We start from the raw sequence: 19,197 nt of genomic DNA, 5'->3' as shown, positions 1-19,197 counted from the left end.
GAAAAAATGTAGGTCAAAGGGAAGTCCTGCTCTTTTGTCCTTGCCTCCCTGTTTTTATTTTGGCCATCTACAGCTGATCTTCAATGCCTTTACTTAGCAGGGATAGCTTTTAAAAAGGAAAGCTCTCACAAGAACCAGGATTTTCAAGAGAAGGTCCACAGTCTGCCTCTAGTGATAGGCAACATGTTTGGGTTTGATTTTGGCTCTTTTACCTGTTCTGGAGTGGGACTTCATTAGGGGCAGCCGTGATGGGTTTGTGACACAGAGCAGTGGAACTGTGTCGGAGACGTGGGGACATCAGCAGGGAGTAAAACTGGTTTTAGAAATATTGTACAGGGAAGAGAGGCGATTCTTCAAACATCTGAGATGAATGAGTGCAGAGTGAGCCCCGAGCTGGCTCGTGCTGTTTGCAGGATGCTGGGTGTTGCTATAGAGACCAAGAAAAGGGGAACAGAGAGTTTTGAAGAGAATATCAGCTGGGGCTTTAGTAATGCTAACTTTGCATGTGATGTCTGCCAAAGAACCCTGCTGGGGAGCTGGGCACTAATGTGGTATCAGAGCAGGAGAGCATCGAGGTCATCTGGCATCTGCTAAGAACAGCTGAAGTCACATCTTGGACATATGAGGAGGTGGTGGAAATAAACTCGACTTGTGTTCACATATGCAGGTTATTTCCAAGTTATCTGTAGGCACATTTCCTGACAGGGTTAGATAATTGCTTCTGGTTCCTCTCCCGTTTCTGAAAATGCTGGGTTTACTGGTAACAGTGACTGCTATGGAGATAATTGTCAGATCCTTAAGTGTCTTGAGATCACCACCCACACATCCCAGAGGCTGCCTAGGCTCTCCTATTTTGTCTGCCTCGCTCTCTTGGCAAATAAAAAAAATGCAGACTGACCTTTTCCTTGTGCTTTGGCAGTCGTTTTGTGCTCTCTGTAGTTTTTTCTATTGATGAGGAGGAAATGCAGAGTCGACATTGTGGTTGGTTTGTGTTAGTGGCACAGATTTAGGAAGGCAGGCTATGTGCACGGCTGTCTTCACTAGAGTCCTGTGTCTGAGCTCTTGGATCTTCAAAGACAAATGCTGAGTGATACTCGTAGGCAGCTGGCTGGACCTAGCACTTATCCCTCAAGACTATAGGCCCACCCACTCTTCACAGAGCTGCAAATTTCTCACAAAGCTGTTTGCGCCAACTGTTGTGTATGGACTTCTCTCTTCAAGCAGATAGTTTTACCTGTATTGTGTCTAAACTTTACAGTAAGTCACTATCCAGGATTTGCACTAAAAAACTCTTTTGCTTTAATAAGAATTACTGTCTTCTGCTAAAAACATGAAGCCCATCAAGTGGGTACAGTACTAAAGATGTCAAGTAAATTAATCATGTGCAGGAAGGAGAGTCAGGACAGAGTTTGTCTCTACAGCATGGAATCAGAATCTGGACAAGACTAAGAACTGTTCAAGATCAAGATACATGACTGCTCTGATACAAAGTAAATAGCATTTTTAAAATTAATGTCCTTGGCATTGGCTGTGTTAATACTTCCCTTTTGCAACATTTATTTTTTCATTAATGGAGCTAATGTGACTGAGAGATGGATGTGAAGAAGTGACAAGCACCATGTATGTTTAAACGGGGAACAGTCTGCTGCAGTGTGTGCTCATGCTGACTGTGCTTGCTCTTGAAGTAATGGTACTGAAAATCATAAAATAAGGAGAACAGCATTTGAGGGGTATTCTCCTTGCATCATCAAGAGCCCCTCATGTTCTTCTATTCTGTTCCATAAAGGCTTCATGAATTCACATGGTCTGCATGCTCATCTGTTCCTTCATTCCTTCCATGCTCCCTTTCTTCACTGAAATGAGAGTTGACTGCATGTTTCTTGCAATATACCAGCTTTATCTTCTTTTTCCAGGGTCAGTTGCTCTTCCATATATGAAGCTTTGTGTGTCTCTTATTCCTCTTTTGACCTCATAGCTGTTCCTTCTTCTCTTCCATCTTTCCCCTAGCTTGGTCTTTCTTCCTCTCCCTGAGGCAGTTTTTTTCTTGGTGTTAGCATTCGTAAACTGTACTTCAAGTCCTTCAAGGATATGGAGGAAATGGGGGTTCTTCTTTGCCAGACTCGTTAACTCTGGCAAAGCAGGTGGCAGCTGTTCCATGGCTCTTTGGTCTATAGACCATTGCCCCCAGACCTGGATGGCTGAAACAGCTGCATTTGCCAGCCAGAGGCAAGAGGTCACAAACTCTGTGCTTAAATGTACCTTTTCCCTCTCATTTTCTTTTTTTTCATCCAAATGAATATAGCATTTTCCATTGCCTAGAACATTCCCTGAAATGTTGGAATTTATCAAATAATCTAGCATCCTGAAATTATCTTGTAATAGACAAAAGCAGGGAGAAATGCCAGTTGTCCATTATAACATCCAGGGATTAAAACTACCCTACTGTACTCACACGTCAGCAGTCCTTAAGCACAGTTGTTTTTCCGGGCTAAATCAGTTTCCTTACAAAGCTGTTCTACAGACCTGTCTGATAAGTCTTTGTCAACAAATCAGGCTGCCCGTTATTCTGTGAGTCTCTGTCCCACTGTTCTCATTCCTCACCACTCTTTATGTCAGCATTGCATGGGCTTGTGGGCTTTGAGTGACAATGAAGTTTTCTCCACAGCATATATGCATACCCCACTGTGCACTTACACCTTCCAATTCCCACCATCTGATTTGTGGGGGGAGTTTTGTGTTAAAAAATTGACTGATCTATTTTCTTTCCTTTTCCTTTTTTCCTCTGGCTAGGGTTTCCCACGCCTCCATCATATTAAATCTGGTAGTCAAAGAGCTGCATAGACATGTCGACTTGCTGACCTGACAGAAAGCATGCACCCCAAAACAGAAGCATTTTCTAGAGCAGGGTAACTACAGTGCTGGAAAGTGATCTGAGCAAACTGTACCATGAGCACTAGACTAGGCAAAGAGTTGATATACCTTTGTCTTTGATTACTGAGGTTTACTTACGTTTATTCTGAATTTGCAGTGTGGTTTTGTATTTGTGACTTCTATTCTACTTTGGTTGGGTTTTCTTGTTTGGTTTTTTTATGAAAGGATTTATTTGCTTTTTGTTAGACAGAAAGCTAATAAAACAGAAAAGGGAAATTTTCTTGAACAGAAAGAAATATTAATTGTTCTGGAGTTCGTTTCTTTTTAGTTTCAGTGTAAAATATGTCAAAAAGACTTGTAGTTCAGAAGTTGACATGGAGCATAAAAAACTACTTGAGTGTACTAGTATTTAACTTTTGAATTAAAAATTTTTCATTAATTCAAAAATACAGTATATATATTTCAGTTTGGAGTTCAATCTTGGTCCAGTTTACTTCCTGTGATAAAGCCTGCAGTCCTTTGCAGCCCAAAGAGATTCAGAGAGAGTAGTTGTTCACCATAGTATCATTTCTCAAAGATAAGTTATGCAGCAGTAAAGACAAGTTCATAAACTATATTGCATTGCTTTAGTAGCAATGCTTTAGGTTCTACTGGGAAGGCAAATTCAACACTGAGGCCTTCCCCAAGGTTTATTAAACTGTCCTAGAAGCTGCCAGTGTCTTTTTTTTTTTTTCATTTTTGGGACATTTTTCTAAGCTCAGTAGTGGGAGAGGGAAGAGGAGGATGGTCTTTTCTCCTTGGTCTTCAGTTCATCTTTCTGACTTTCTGCTTCCACTAGCGTGCAGAAGAATCATACTATAAGAAGAAAATGACTCTCTTTACTTGATTGACTCAAACACGTACAGCTTTTTATAGGGTCGCCATTTTTCTTCAATAGTATGCATCTTTGTCATAGTTTAAAAATTATCTAGAAATAGTACAGTTACAGTTCTTAAAATTATGTGCAGCTACAAACAATATGTACCATCCACATTTTCCATATGTTGAGACAGTGTCTAGTTTTATGTGTCTAGTAAAAAACTATAAGGGGTAAACAGTCAATTGAGTGGAACTTAATTGAATTCTGAAAAAAATCAGGATCAAAGTACTTCACATTTGTATTCAAAAGAATTTTAGGAGAAAATATTTTTCAAGCCCTTATGTGGTAATCCTGAAATATTAGGTCTTTCTGGCCTTTGCAAGCTGTACAAATGCAATGTTGGCACCAGATGATTTGTGTATTTTTATCTTTAATTGATTAATTTTTTTCTTAATAATTTCAGGAGATCTTTAAGCAGCTCTCATTTTTGCTATTTATCTCTGGGTTTCGTTTTAAGTAGAATGTAGGAATATTGAACTATTCCTGATCTAGCTTCTAGCTGATGTTGCAGTCTCTTTAGAGACATAGTTCAAACTGCAAGTTACAAGACAGAAAGATTTAAAGAAGGTTAAGAGGGAGAGTTTATGTCTTCACTGCCTATGGAGGTATATCTTCTACAGCACAAATGCAGTTTTCATGTGAAATCCAAGGCACAGATTTTTTTTTTTTTTTTTTTTTTTTGGCCACGGTATCTCTGGGTGATTTGAGATCCACTGAACTGTCTAGCTGCATCCTGGTAAGTGCAGCTTTGTCCCTGTGAAGGTGTTACAGAGAGGGAGTAAACAAAAGCTACTTCTGTAGTAAAAGCCTCATTTTGTTAGTAAGATATAGCCAAGCAGAGAGCTGCTGCCTAGTCTTTGAGTCATTTTTTAACTTTCACTGCCTTTAGATAAATCCTAGGAGGTGAACATCAGGAAATCAAGAGCAATCTCAAGAATGCAAGCACAGTCATGGTGAAAGGATCCAGATGTTTCCCCTGTATGGGAGCAACAGTGTGGATCTTGAACCTCATGAATCCCTTTTCTGAGTCCTGTTTTCTAGAGCATGTGCTAATCAAGGGGGAAGCTGTCTGGAAACACCATTAGACAGCAGCCTGTCCACTGTGCAGTTGTTCAACTGAGGATGCATCTTTTCTGTATCTGAAAACATCTGTCGGTCAGCTTAGAGCACTGAGCAGTGAGCTGAAAGTAGCTGGGTGCTTCAGTGGAAATACAGCTCTGCTGAGTGCTGGAGAATACATTACCTAAGATGAGACTAAGGGAAGCAAGCCATCTTCTGTGTATACTCTCACTTTGGCACCAAGCAGCTTTCTGGCTTATAGGGACTCCAATGTTTCGTCTACATGAGCACCTCTATTGATGCTGCTCATTTTGATTGTCATAATAGAACAGAAAAAAGCAGGCGAAAACACAGTGCCAAATTCTCCAGGGCCTGAGTATCTGCATACAACTGTTGTGTCTAGGCAAAGTTGGTATTTATAAGGGGTCTGGAGTGGTGAAGAAATGAGGCATGCTATGAGGGAGAAGATGTTTTAGGCCTTAAAGAGGGGTTGATTTGTGGTTATTACTGCTGCCTTTGATCTGCCAACAGGGATCTGAAGCTAATCCACCAGAGCAGCACAAGTCTGATATATAAAGCCAGATGGAGATGCCAGAATAGGTTATGCCTGCTGTCTTTGACACTGCCTTATCATGAAGTGATAAAACAGGTAGTACAAAGCAAAGCAGGCAGTGTGCACTGCAGGAATGCTGCCAGCGGTGTGAAGTGACTGTCAATTGTTAAAGCCACTGCAGGATCAATTAGCCATTCACAGCATTACCCTGTCCTGGTGAGAGGCTGAGGCATGCGACCGCACAGAGCACTTGGTGCCATACAGCCCTGAGCATCTCTGGTGCTTCCATATTAAATTGAGGGAGTAGAAAATGCTGAGTCCCTGTATTTCAAAAGTAATCCCACGAGTACATATGGCCATAGAGGTAAAAAACAGTGTTTGCATAAGGACTTTTACTTCATACCCATGCCATACTTTTACCCCAGCTATGGAGTGTATCAAAGTGAATTTCATTCAAAAATGTGCTGTAAGCAGTGAATATGGTCTAGCTGCTGAGATGTTGGTGAGATTTTATTCCTTCTGGTTTCATTTTGTTTAGAAATTAGAGCAGTTAGGGACTTAGTATAGCTATTAATTCTCTATAGATCTCATCATCATCTGAGTCAGCAAGCTCGTTGCATAAGAAGAGTTTTATATAGATGTTGGATCAATTGGCAGTAAGTTGTCAATGAATGTGTCTCCTAGACACTGCAATTGACTGGTAAATGAAGTGCATTCTCAGTGACAGAGAGCTGTTGACAAATCTTTTGTCACTTTGCTTTTCCCACTCCTTCATTTCTCATAAATCTGCTCCATATCACAAGCTTGGGGAATGCTGGAATTTGAATCATAGAATTACAAAGGTTGAAAAAGACCTTTGAGATCATTGAGACCAACCGTGAGCACAGCACTGCTAGTCTGCCACTAAACCATGCCTCTAAGCACCACATCCACACATATTTTGAGTACTTCCAGAGACAGTGATTCCACCATTTCCCTGGGCAGTCTCTTCCAGGGCTTGACCACTGTTTCAGTGAAGAAATTTCTCCTAATATCCAATCTAATATCTTACCTTTCACAAGTAAAGGAGTGCCTGTTTGCTACCTTGTCTGCATAGACTGGGATTTGGAAAACATGTTAATAGCCTGTTGGTTGAGAAACCAGAAGGAAAGAGCCAAGGACCATGTTTGCCCTCCCTGCAGTGTGTTTTCCAGCCTGTTTCAAAGAAGATGCAAAGTAGATGATCTGCAGTTTGTCCACCAAGACTGCAGTATTGTGTTCGGCTCCCTGTTGTTTCACCCTTTCTGCCTTTGTCGTTGCTGTGGCACTTAGACTGATTCAGTGCTTGTGTTTTCAACTCCATGTTCCCTTTCCTGTTGCCCAGAAGAAGGTGGAATCACTAGTTTATTTTACATCATGCTTGAAGGTTCCCGTGGGTGCCTTTTGCAATTATCTGATGAGTAAACTAGTTCTTGTCCTTTTCAGTAAAAGTTCCATATTTGTTCCTTTAACTCATGAGCATTCATAAGCACCAACAATTTAGGATAAGTGCTGCCTACCTACAGCAAAAGGATGTTGAGCAAAACCAGATCAGTATGCATAATCCCACCTTCCTTGCAAGAGAAACTATTTTGGTCAATGCATGCATTAAGATGTCACAGGGTGACTCTTTGGCCTTAGGTATTACTAGCACTTGATGAGAAAGCGTAATTTTCACTCCACTGTTCATAGCCAGCCTAGATGTTGTTCATATGTTGTTGTACATAGTTTGGGGTTTGTAAGCCACACTGCAACTGCAGTTTGCCTTTTTGTTTGCATGGACAAGACCTTAAAGGCCAAACCTTGAACCCAATGAAATCAGAAGCAAAACTTGTATTGATTTTGTTGAAATCAAAATCAGGCTGACACTGTATTGCCATTTCATCTTGACAGACACTGGGGGAGAAGAAAGCCTTTCAAAAGGCTTTATGTTGTTCACACTGTGGGCCCTGAAAGACAGTGAGAGCAACTTGGGAAGTCATGCAGATTGGATGTCATCAGAATTTAACTGATGTCAGCGTTACTGCTCTTTTCAAGCAGGTTGGTCAGCTTCCTGCTTTTCAAGAGGGAAGGAAGCCAATGTAAAAATCTGCCATAGATTAGGGATGAGTATTCACATAGTAAGTGAGACTTCTTATCTCACCCACCTCATCTAGCACTATGGAACACAAGTCTAGGAATAACACTGCTGTCAAGAAAACATGACTCTATCACAGTTTGTTTTTGGTAGATGAAGGGAAGCCCAACCCTTTGCTCAAGGTGTTAATGGCATGAAAAAATACTGTGTGATGTTTCTGTTGTTTTAAAACCACCTCCAACTGTGAGCAAGTTTGTTTTACAGAACAGACCTTTAAGAAAGAGGACAAACTAAAAAAGAAATTGTAAACATTCAAACAAATGTTAGTGTCTTGTGTTACTCGGGAGCTGGTTCAGTTTGCTGATTACTCAGTTTCAGTGTGGTCTGAGTAATGATGAGCTGACTAGTGAGCCTAATTTGGGGTAATTCCCTAAGTGCTTTGAAGCATAGCAAAGCCAGAAAAACTCTAATGAAAAATAATAGAAAGGTAGCTGGGGGCTTAACTTATGATCTCTGCTCATTACAGTAAGCGACATTTTCATTGCAGTGTTGCCATAAAGATTATTGGCTGCCACATAGCATAGGTCCCTCCTGAAAAGATTCTGGAACAGCTTTGTTGGCACAGTAAAAGCCATGGAAAATCACCAAAGATTTGCTTGAAACCCAGTAATTGTTTGCCAAATACTAAGGTTTTGAAGCTTTGTACAAAACTGGCTGGAAAATTAGGTGAAGAGTCTGTATCATTTTATTATATGGTTTCTGAGTGACCATCTTTGGTCTTCCACAGTAAAGTTACATAACCGGAAAACCACTGTATTGATATTTTTTGCTTCCATATAGAACTGCTTGGTCTTCGGCTTTCAGCATTTCAGCATTTTAACATGTATGATGACAATGATTTTGAAATTGGCTTTGAATCACTTTTTTCCTTTGCATGTATGTTGATCTGTCAGAGCACAACTTACCAGGTGTCTGTAAGGTTGATCTAATTGGCATGTTTGCGCCCATGTTGGCCAGGGAGTAGTTGAAAGGCTTGTGTTTGGAAACTGGAGAGACCCACATTGATCTGTTAAGCATGCTCAAAAACTTTGTCCAAGAACAGCTTTTCTGGAAAGTGTATCCATCATGAGTTAAACAAAGCCAACTCATGTGGCTGAGTGAAATTGGGATGTCTGAGATGCGTAGCACTTCAGATGTGGTCCTTTGTGTCAAAAAGCAACATTTTCATTGCAGTGTTGCCATAAAGTGAAATGAGTTTCCTCCATTCTTCATCTTCCTGGTAGTGCTTTTAAGCACCTAAATCCAGTGTCCTGGCGGAGCCAAGTTAATTCCTTCGCCGATGGCAGTGAGCAGCTGCTCCATATCCCTGTTCCATTGTCCTGTCAGTAGCAAGGCTAACCAGACTCGAAACACGTATGTACACATGGCCAGCCATGGGCAGATTAGCATGATGGGGGACAGACTGCATTCCTCGATACATTTCCATGCAATGCTCAGGGAAAACCCTATGTCAGGGATCCCTCTGATACCTGGCTTCCCAATCTTGATGTTTCAAATATCAGGCCCCCAGACCCAGTCTTACCAGCCAACACCCTTCAGTCCTTTGGAGGGCTGATCCTAGAGCCCCTTGGTTGCTCCAGTCCATCCTATTGACCAGCTGATTTGTCTTGAACTTTGCTGATGGGACATGCATGCATGCTGCCAGAACACAGGGCACACTCACACAGAAAACAGCTAGAGACAGGGTTTTAGGCAGGAAAAAGTAAAGGTGATTTGGCACAGAGTTCTGCCAAACAAGTGTTCTGACCTCCTCCTGCTTGCACACTATTGACCTCATTTATTCCCTGCCTCATCCTCTCTCCTTTTCCCTGCACTTGTACTCTGCTGTCATCCTTGGTCACTCACTTCCACTCTTTCAGTCTGTCCCCATAAGAACTCACAAGTCCTGTATAATCCGTAAATACTCTTGTTCAATCCCAAAACTCTGTCTAAGCATCCCACAGTAAATCCTGTGCCCCTTTTACACAGTGGTCCCCAGAGCTCACAGAGCCTTCCAGAATTTCTTGTGTTGGCTCACACAAATGGGTAGTGTGACAAGACTGGGACTTCTTCCTTTCCCTTTGAGGGTCTCAGAGGTGGTGATTCAGAGGGGTTGGTTTGGTTGAGTTTCCCACCTTGTCACTGTGTCCGTTGTCACTGCTCAGTCCTTGTGTTTAAGGAGCTGTTGGAGAGTTGGCCCTGCAGCCAGTTGGGGTGGCAGAGGCGGACACCCTGGGAGAGGCCTGTGAGCCAGCCCAGCGGAGCAGGGCAGCTATATAAACCCTGTGTTTGGGGAATTGCAGTTTGCTGAATGTTCTCCATGCTACTGCCAGTGAAACTGGTCATCCTCAGTGTGCAGCAGAGCAGGCTCAGATTAACTCAGACACTTCAATTTTGCTTAAATAAAAAAAAGGGAAAAAGAGACTCTGTATCAGTATTTCCCCAGAGTCCCTTCTATACATTTTATTGGTACAGTTCGTCTAGTTACTGGAAAAGAAATACATACCTGCCAGACACAGAATAGCTTAAAGAAAGTTCCCTGGCTTGCACTTGGATATTTTTGCCCTCTGTTTTCCTTTTTTTAAATGTTAATTAGGTACACAGCAAAATGCATGTAATAAATCAATAATAAAGATTATGTAAGGGCATTTATCTGAGCAGCAATGTAGCATTCAGAAAGGAAAGTGAGCACTGTTTTACTGAAGCCCAAAGGACTCCATGTGGACAACAACATTAAAATAACATAAGAATGAAAAATACTGTGCTCAGCTGTCTTCAGGAGGACGTCTGTGTTGCATGCCAGTGTGTTTTCTCTTCTGTGTTTGCTGCCTGCCCAGGGTTAGTTTGAGATCAGGCAGGTGGCCTTGAGTGTTATCCCAACGTGGGTTGGGGAAATGGAGCAACTGTTGTTTTTTCTATTGCATGCTCACAAATTACAAATAAATAAAGAGAAGAGTTGTGATGATACAGATGACTTCAGTAAACAGAACACACTTCTTTCTCACTTGAGTAGTCTTTTTCCTTCTTGGTGGTGCATTTTTCTCTGCAGCTACCTGTGCTGGCACCTGCCAAAGAATCTGAGCATGCTCTGCAGTTTCTGTGGCTCCTGATTGCTTTTGATGAATTAGATGTAGGATACCATTTGTTCTAGTGGATACCTCAGCCCTCAGAGTTTAAGATGATGCCTGTATCTGGCACTCTATTGTTTCTTCTGGTCCTAAGTAGGAAAGCACTATGTGATCTGTGAAAACAAGTAGAAAATTATTCCACTGCAATCTGTGGGAATTCTTACCCTTAGGAACTTCAGTTTCTGGCCTATGCAGTTTTTTGTGCCTGGGGTGGATTCAGGGACTGGTCTGCATGTGTATGCTGAACTCATTGTTCCATTCGAAATGGAGCATGAGAAGGGAGATCAGGCCTCCTGAATGTGCTTGAAGATCTGCGTCCCAGGTGAGAAATTCTTCAGAACTGAAGTAGTCTGGTAGGACTATCCACATGTAGAAACAAATTGTTCTCTCCCTGGTCCCTCCAGCTGTTGTTTCATTATACTGGGCTAGCTGGGAGTTGTTTTATCAGCATAATAGATTCTCTAGATGAAATCTTAATTCCTGTTTGTCTCTGTTTTGAAAGAAATAAAGATAAGCATACCTTGTCCTTTCCATCTTTGTGACAGTTCCATGACAGCCCCCTCCCCGTGTGTCTCTCTGGATCTGTAGCACAGCTGAAGATTTTCAGTGTTGGGCTCCCTGGGTATTGAGATAGGTCTGACTTTCAGAACCTAGTGCTAGTGCTTTCAAAATTGTGTCTGCCAAAAGCCACACTTCTTGTAAGGTCTTTCAGGTTGGGTATGCAAAGTCATTAGCCAACTTTGCAAATCTTGGTCTGTACATTTTCCTTTTAAAAAAATCCTTTTTTTTGCTAGGCTTCTATGAGCTTCCAGCTGTGTTTCCTAACAAGCCTCACATTTAAAGTACTTGCTTCAAAAGTATGCTAGCCTCAGAGAATATAAGGAGAAGGCTTTCTTTTATTACTGTGTATTAATTAGAGAAATACCTAACACCTGCTTGGAATTCCTTTATGGAAAAAAAAAATTAGTTCCCCATAACATGCAAGATGGTGAGTAAAGAAGCAAGGATTAAATTAATCATTTTAAGAGCGGATGTATCTGTCGGAATTACAATTATCCATCAACTGCCAGCCCTATAGGAGATCAAGTGTTTGTAAATCATAGTTGCCTCAGCTCAAATCTCCCCTCACTGACGTGTCAGGTCAGGGACCTCTGAGCTGAGGCCAAAGGTCTCTCTGGTCAGGGTCTGTCTCTGACAGTAACCTGTAGGGATAGAGGGTAGGAAATGCGGCACTTAGAGGTTGAGTCTTTCTTTTCTTCAGGTGTATAGAGCAGCAAATGTAAAGGGAATGGACTGGGGTAGAGGGGTCCAGCAGAAGAGAGCCCTGTGGAAAACCAAACAGTGAAGTAGCCAGTACGAGACACATGGGATTTATTTTGGAGGATGCATGTTCTACATGGATGCTGCAACAGTGAGTTCCAGAAAGTTTTGGTGGAATACTTTTTTTTACTTGCTGAGATTTGGAGTGGTTTTAGGCAGGAATTCTGAATAAGTCAGCTTTGGACTGCGTGACTCAGCAGAGTCTCTAATGTAAGGTAGCTAACAGCTTGTGAGAGTGCAGAGTGGGAACATAGAGGGAGTGGTTGGGTGGACTCCATGTAGCATTTTAAAATAGCTAAACAGGGGAGTCTGCGTGTTAGCTAACTACCCACTGTCCGCTGTAGCTGGTGAAAATCTTTAACAGAGCAGTGCAGCTAAGCATCTCACAACAGACACTTGCACTTGATCACCCAAAACGCTCTTTGCTCCACTGGCTTCATTAGCTAGATCTCCACTGACTGGGAGACATGGGCTTGGATACACATCTCTCCACCCATGCTGAATCCTCTTCTTCTTATCTAATTTGGGCTCCAAAAAATGAAACTAGCCAAAAAATAAATGAGCTAATCCAAGATGGGAAGAGATGATCAGTTCCCCTTCCCAGTGCCTCTGGGGTGAAGACCCAGAAAAGCTTTGAGGGTATTAGGGATTTCTGGTGATGCAGAAAGTCTCTTTGAAAGTTGAAATGCAGGACTTAGGAGGAATTAGGGAGAGTGGTGACAGGCAAAGTCTGCAGGAACTTCGGGTTATGAAGATAATTGAGGCAGGTAAGAGGAACAGAAAAATAACACTGATTGTTGCACTTGGGAGTGTCTCGGGGCTGGACTCTGGCATTTGGAGAGGGACAGTCTGAAGTATTAGGCATCCCAGAGTGTCAGTGGGCTATAGAGGAAGGCACGTTGTTAACAGACCTAAAAATAGTGGAGCAGTTTCACAGCACATTGAGAGCTGCAGGGTCAGTGGCCCAGAGGCTCTTGCAGCACGTGGCACTGCCAGCACCTGCCCCCTTCATCCAGCCAGTGCTGCCTCCATCGTAGAACGGGAGGAGAGAGCTGTACAGACACAGGCAGGCCAAAGCTGAGGGGTTTTGAAGAAACTTGTGAGAGCTTCAGATGATGAACATCACTGGCATTGCTGCCATCTGCTCTCAGAGCACTTGAAAACAAAGGGCAAAATATCAGCTGAATAAAAGGAATCGCTCATGTCTGGTTTTTCTTTGTTAAGAATCCTAAAGCTGCAGTTTGCTGTTCGGGTGTAAGGAAAACAGATACTGGTTTCACTTACCCATGCAGTGTTCCTCTTCAATGAGATGATCTGACTGACGTCGCAAAGACTAAAAACATTACTGGTGAACTACCAATATAATATACTTGCATAGTAATTGTTACCTCCACTGTTTTCTCTCACTGGTACATGACTGACAAATTAAATTCCAGTATCCGTCCCTTTCCTGGGAGAGGGAATATGTGGTTTGAGGGGATTACATGTTAGCAGCTCCCACATAGAAAAAGTCAGTTCCAGTCACTCAGAGGGGATACCAGAGCAGCAATTAGCTACTCAAAAACTGCTGTGGCAAAAGCACCTTGCAGTAAGTGCATGTGAACTGTAACTAAGGCAGGGTAGCCAGCATGTATCAGTCATGCAAACACTTCTTTCAGCTTTGGGTTTCTAGTGATACCACCACCGATTCAGCCTTTCCCCTCTCCGGCATCATCACCTGGGGCTTAGGACTGTCCTGTTGAGGTCACTGTGAATACCAACTTCTGAAGCTTCATCTGAATACTAAATATCTGCCTGACCCTGAGCTTCAGCTTTTGAAAAATCAAGCAAAGCTGGAATGTTTCACCTTTGTTTCCCTGATTACAGTACATAGTTGGAGGTAGCATCTCTCCAGGACCATATTTAACTGTGTGGTCTTTTTTATACTGCATATTCAGCCTGTGGGTCTGTTACAGACATCAAGTGAGACCAGTGCGTTTCTCATGGCTCAGTCTTGAAATCTTTTTTCAAAATGCTTAAACTCAAAAAAATCAATGTGTGCATCAAACACTTTGCACTAGTTTCCTAGCTTACGCAAGTTCTCTCTTACCTCTGGGAGCATGTAGCCCTTGGCTAGTGAGAATTTTGTTGTACAAGAGAGGAAAATTTGAGTCAGTTGTGCTGAATTTGTTTTTGAAAGTGACTCTTTTGACCCTTATGAATTTAAGAATTTTAACTATGGTTCTGTTTTTAAATCCAGAGATTTTGGTAGCAAGACTGTATGCTTTCAAGTTACAAGGTTCCATGCCTGATCTTACACTGTAAATTGCAACATTTAGCAATTTGTGGTTTAATTTAGAAGGATTACCTACTTTCCTAAATGCTTAAGTAATGCAGCAAGCTGTGGTTATTGATTCTCTCTGAATTTATTACAAGAAAGCTGTATTCACTCTCTCCTCTTGGGAATGCCTCTCCTGAACTGCATGCTTGCTAGTGACAGCTTAGGCCCCTGATACATAACCAGAGACCTTGCCTAATATCCTTGCAACTACTTAGGGAATTTTTATTAAGTAAAAGCATCATTAAAGTAGACAGAATGATGAAGTTTAATGAGCATCTTTCTCACTTGATGTTGTTAGTTTTGCTGCTGCAGCAGCCATGCTGCTGTCGTTTGTTACTTCCAGTGGGGCAGGTGGAAAATGCAGGAAGATTTTGTTTGTGTTTATATCTGCATACAAAGAAACATTTTTGTTCATGAAAGATACTTTTAAAAATATATACAAGGAAAGAAAGCTACTCAGAGTCTCTGTCTGAGGGCTTTCTGCACTTTCAGTCTTGCATGTAATCTCCCCTTTAATTTTAATGGAATGAGAAGTCTGCCTGCAATACTGTGGCTGCTAAGTCTACAAAGGTTCTGCAGTTTGTGAGCTGTGGTTATAGTAACCAGCTTCTTACTGTTACTGCAAACTGGAAGCATCTCAAATATTTGTTTGCACTCCAGATTTTGTCCTTCAGCAGAGGTTTCAGCCTTCAAGCTGTGTGTAGTGTCCTGCTCAGAGCTGTACCAGCCCCTTGAACAGGTGACGTTTCAAAATATCAAGTGGGAAGGCACTGCCATGAATGTGTTATCAGCACTTACCTCACAAATCTGCCTTGAAACCGTAGCCACAATCTCCGTCAAAATTATTTTGTGTGTTTATGGAGACAGTCTGCCTTGGCTAAGGGTCTAGTCATGCAAACAGCTATGTCAAGGTGCCATCCTCTAGCACATCACCATCCGTCAGCTGAGCAGCAGAACTGTCTGTGTACATGTCTTCAGCTGACCTCTGCTGCCAAGGATGATGTGCGTCTCTGCCTAACATGTCTGACTCTGTGTTCATGCAGAGCAAGAGCATGTACATCGTTTGTACAGCTTGGCTGCAGCTGTTTCTGTGGCCGTGTCTTTCCAGTAAGTACTGAAATTATTAAAGACTTTATGCAAACTTCACATCTATTAAAACTAAAGCTTTATAGGTTCTTGTGGAAGTCAGATAGTTGCTTCTCTCGATAGCTGCTGATGATCTCCATTGGTGTTTTTATTTTGCTTTTTTCTTTGCCTTTGGCTTTTTTTTCCCTTGGAGCTATAAAAGTGGTGTCTGTTATTGTACCAGAAGTTCATTGAAAATTTGGAATTCTCTTTTCCTTGCTGTAACAGAAGACAAATTCTGTCCCAGAGGCATTATCACAGTCATTATTGTATTTAAGTATTGTTGTGACACCTTATGTCTCCTCACATATGATGTCCGCCAACAGAATAGAGAGACCCTGTGTATGAAGGCTTGTATAATCTAAGTAAGTCTGATCCTTGCTCTTTGACTAGCAGCCTACATGATAGATAGTAAAGCACTCATTTTCAGTTGGGATAGCAATGTGCATTGAAACTTCCTCTCATTTTGCCAAGGAAACCTAAGTAGATATATTTGATTTTCTTATTTCAAACCCATTAATTAGTTTGCTGAATGAAACTTTGGTGTTGATGCTGATAGAAGTGGTTGGACATGAAAATAGGTAAAAAGAATGTAAAATTGCTGTAGATGCCTTCAACTCATGTACATCTATTACTACTAATGTAGTATTTGCATGGGGCAAAGGGAGTTGCTGGGGCACCAATAGCACTGAATATTGTAAGGAGCAAATACCAAAAAAACCCCAAAAGTACCTACAGGTCAATTGTTATTTTTACTGCTTAATGCACTCAGTAATGGCTGCTGGACCTGTTTTTGCAGTCAAAAGGCATTGCCCAAGTAGACTTTACCAGAACTCTGAAGTTCATTCAATATTGTCATTATTCTGGTTTTCTGCATTTCAAAAGCATCTGTGTAGTCAGTAGAATTCCCACCACACCCTTTTGCTTTGGGAAGTTCACTAATCTGAGCTCTACCAGTCCACAAACTTGAACATTTGCCCTCAGAAGGGAGGAAGTGAGAGGCAGAATGAATACCAAAAGGATCACCTGAGAGGGAAACTTACATAAAGTTTCCAGAGTAAAAAGGAGGAACCTAAACCAACTTGAGAAAAGGGGGGTATGTAACAACTGAGAGCCACTAAAGCTGTTTCAGTCCTCTTTGGGTTGGCACTAACAGGACAAAGGAGATATGGGGCAGCAGGATGTGGAACGCAGGACAGTGACCGGGGACTTCTGTTCCTATCCACGAAGGATTTTTGTGCTCAGATACAGTGGATCACTGGATTCTCTGTTAATTCAGTGCTTAAAGTCCCAAATGGGTACTTTAAAAGAGCCGAAAACTAGCTTGAATGTTAATTTTGTGTTTACCTAACTAGTGCTAACTTCTAAGAGTTACAAAATTACTGCTGACAGTGGTTCAAATGCTGCACTGCCTATCGTTGAGAACAAGATGCTGCTTGTTCCCTGACTTTTTCTATCCTGGGTCAGTTTCTGATAGGACAACCTCCTTGAATGTCACTTCTGTGTTCTTCTACAGTGATAGCTTTTCAGCTTTTCATAATACTGAACCCTCTCCTTCCATAGACTCCCTCCCTTGACTCACTTAACACCTTCCAGAACCGGACAGTTATATAGGATGTATGTTTGATTAATATATGTACTGTGTACTTGGATAAAATACAGCCTTGTGCTGCTGGAGCTCTATCTCTTATGAAATAAAAGAAAAATATGTGTATTGTAGCTAATACGAAGCATGTAGTTATCACAGAGGGTCAGGGCTCTCTGCATTCATCGGGAAATCGCACCTGATCCTTTGTTGACAGTAGGTGATGACACACGTAAAATTTCAGTGAGGTGAAGTAATGTCATAGTTTACGGTTGTATTTTCCTTGAGCAAGGCTGTTTTGGCTACAGTACACCTTGACAGCAGCCTGCTTAGTAGCATGATGTAAAACTTCAGCTGCTGAGAAGGTAAAAGCAAGCACTGCCTCTCCACCCCACCCTACAAGGAGCTCTAATCCCATTCCACAGTCCAGGGAACTGTGGAACCCCAGGGCTGAAGTATCTTCCAGGTACAGCAACATAAAGGTCACAGCAGATGGTAGCTTTTAACATTCTGACATAGAATTAGAGTAGTAAATAAAATAGAGACACAGAATCACAAAGGTTGGAAAAGACCTTCAAGATCACATGTAACGGTGACTTGGGAAGGCAACATCATCACTCCAAACATCCCCCCTTCCTTCTTCCCCCAGCTTTATATGATGGGCAGGATGTGGTATGGTCTGGGATATGCCTTGGGCCAGTTGGGGTCAGCTGTCCTGGCTGCATCTCTTCCCAACAACTTGTGCACTCCCAGCCCTCTCACTGGTGGGGTGAGGAGCTGAAAAGACCTTGGCTCTGTGCAAGCCCCAATCAGCAATAACTAAAATATCCCTGCATTATCAACACTGTTTTCAGTGTAAATCCAAACCACAGCCCCATACCAGCCACTATGAAGAAAATTACGCCAACCAAAACCCACAAAGTGCATCTTCAAAAAGCACTTTATGTCAATAAGGGAAGTTAAGTTTGAGCTGTGTTTATTTTGGGTAGGTTTTTAATTTAGTTTAATCGGGATTACTCATAAATTATCTATTAATTACTATGTGATATTTAGCAAGATCCTCTCAGCCATGTGGTCCATTTAGCTTCACCGTGAATGCTAGCTGTCTTAATTGTAGGATACTTTGTCAACATTTAATCAGTGGTACTTACTAATGTGGCATTGATGTGTTGGTAGCTGTCCCAGTGCTATCAATCATGTGTGAGCAGCAAAGGCAGCTGTGACACCATTGCTCTCTGTCACATTATCAAGCCCCTGGGTTTTCTGGTAGGGATGATGCTCACTTTGCTCTAAGCAGGCACTCTATCTCTCCAGTTCAACCCAATTTTTGTCACTGTCTACTTGAATACACATCCTTATAGCCTTCTGAGCCTTAATCCCATAACTGCAGAATAAAGGTTGCTAGTTTCTGAAGGCAAAACTGATTGCTCCTTCACTGCTCCAAAGGCCTGCTCTTCCCTGATGTTACTCCCCTGAAAAGTCATGAAAAACCAAAGTCACAAAAAACCAAATGTTAATGACTGCAGCTTGAGATCTGATTAAAAATTCAGTGTGTTGAGACAAAATAAAGACCCTTTTTTATTATTTTTAGTAACTAGATGCTTTGTTTAATGTGCTGCAGAGCAAAAGTCTGTGTTTAATGGTTAGATCAAAATTTTTTTTCTCCTTTCCTTACAGTCTTTATGGCAGACACATGCAGGCAAACCCTGAACCTCCAAAGAAGAACAATGACAAGTCAAAGAAGATCAGCCGTAAACCTCTGGCAGCCAAGAACAAATAAGTGCCTGGCTTCTGCCTCTGTTTTCACATCTTCTATGTTGCTTTTGCTTGTGCCTGTAATATTTTTACACATCTCCTGTTACGTATAAGAAAGCAGGGATTAGAATTAAATGCAATTTACTATGTATAGTGCTTTAGAAGATACTGCTAGAGGGAAACAAAATTACATATGCTCCTAATTGTGGTCATATTTATGTAGCCATTTAATACATCACTGTCAAACATATTTCAACTTTTCTATTGTTATGTATATTAATGTCCTCTTTTCACATGTGTCACATCCTGTTAGTATTGGGGAATTTGCACTTATACTATACAATACTAAATTTCATATGATATTCCAAGTGATTTTAATAAAGCTCTTCATTTCTATTGTTGTTTAGTTTATTCAGGAGAACTTCTGA

At 41.6% G+C, this 19,197-nt stretch overlaps 1 protein-coding gene across 1 annotated transcript in view; it reads left to right on the top strand.

The window, feature by feature from the left end:
• RSU1 (Ras suppressor protein 1) overlaps positions 1-19,165 on the top strand; it is a 104,032-nt gene extending 84,867 nt beyond the window's left edge. The window contains exon 9 of the mRNA XM_039549725.1: positions 18,692-19,165. Within this exon, the coding sequence (XP_039405659.1) occupies positions 18,692-18,794 (103 nt within the window). The 3' untranslated portion in view covers positions 18,795-19,165. The remainder of the gene's footprint in view (positions 1-18,691) is intronic.
• The last annotated feature ends 32 nt before the right edge of the window (positions 19,166-19,197 follow it).

The sequence above is a fragment of the Corvus cornix genome, chromosome 2, assembly GCF_000738735.6.
Source record: "Corvus cornix cornix isolate S_Up_H32 chromosome 2, ASM73873v5, whole genome shotgun sequence".
Lineage (NCBI taxonomy): Eukaryota > Metazoa > Chordata > Aves > Passeriformes > Corvidae > Corvus > Corvus cornix.
This window is presented reverse-complemented; position numbering and strand designations above follow the sequence as displayed.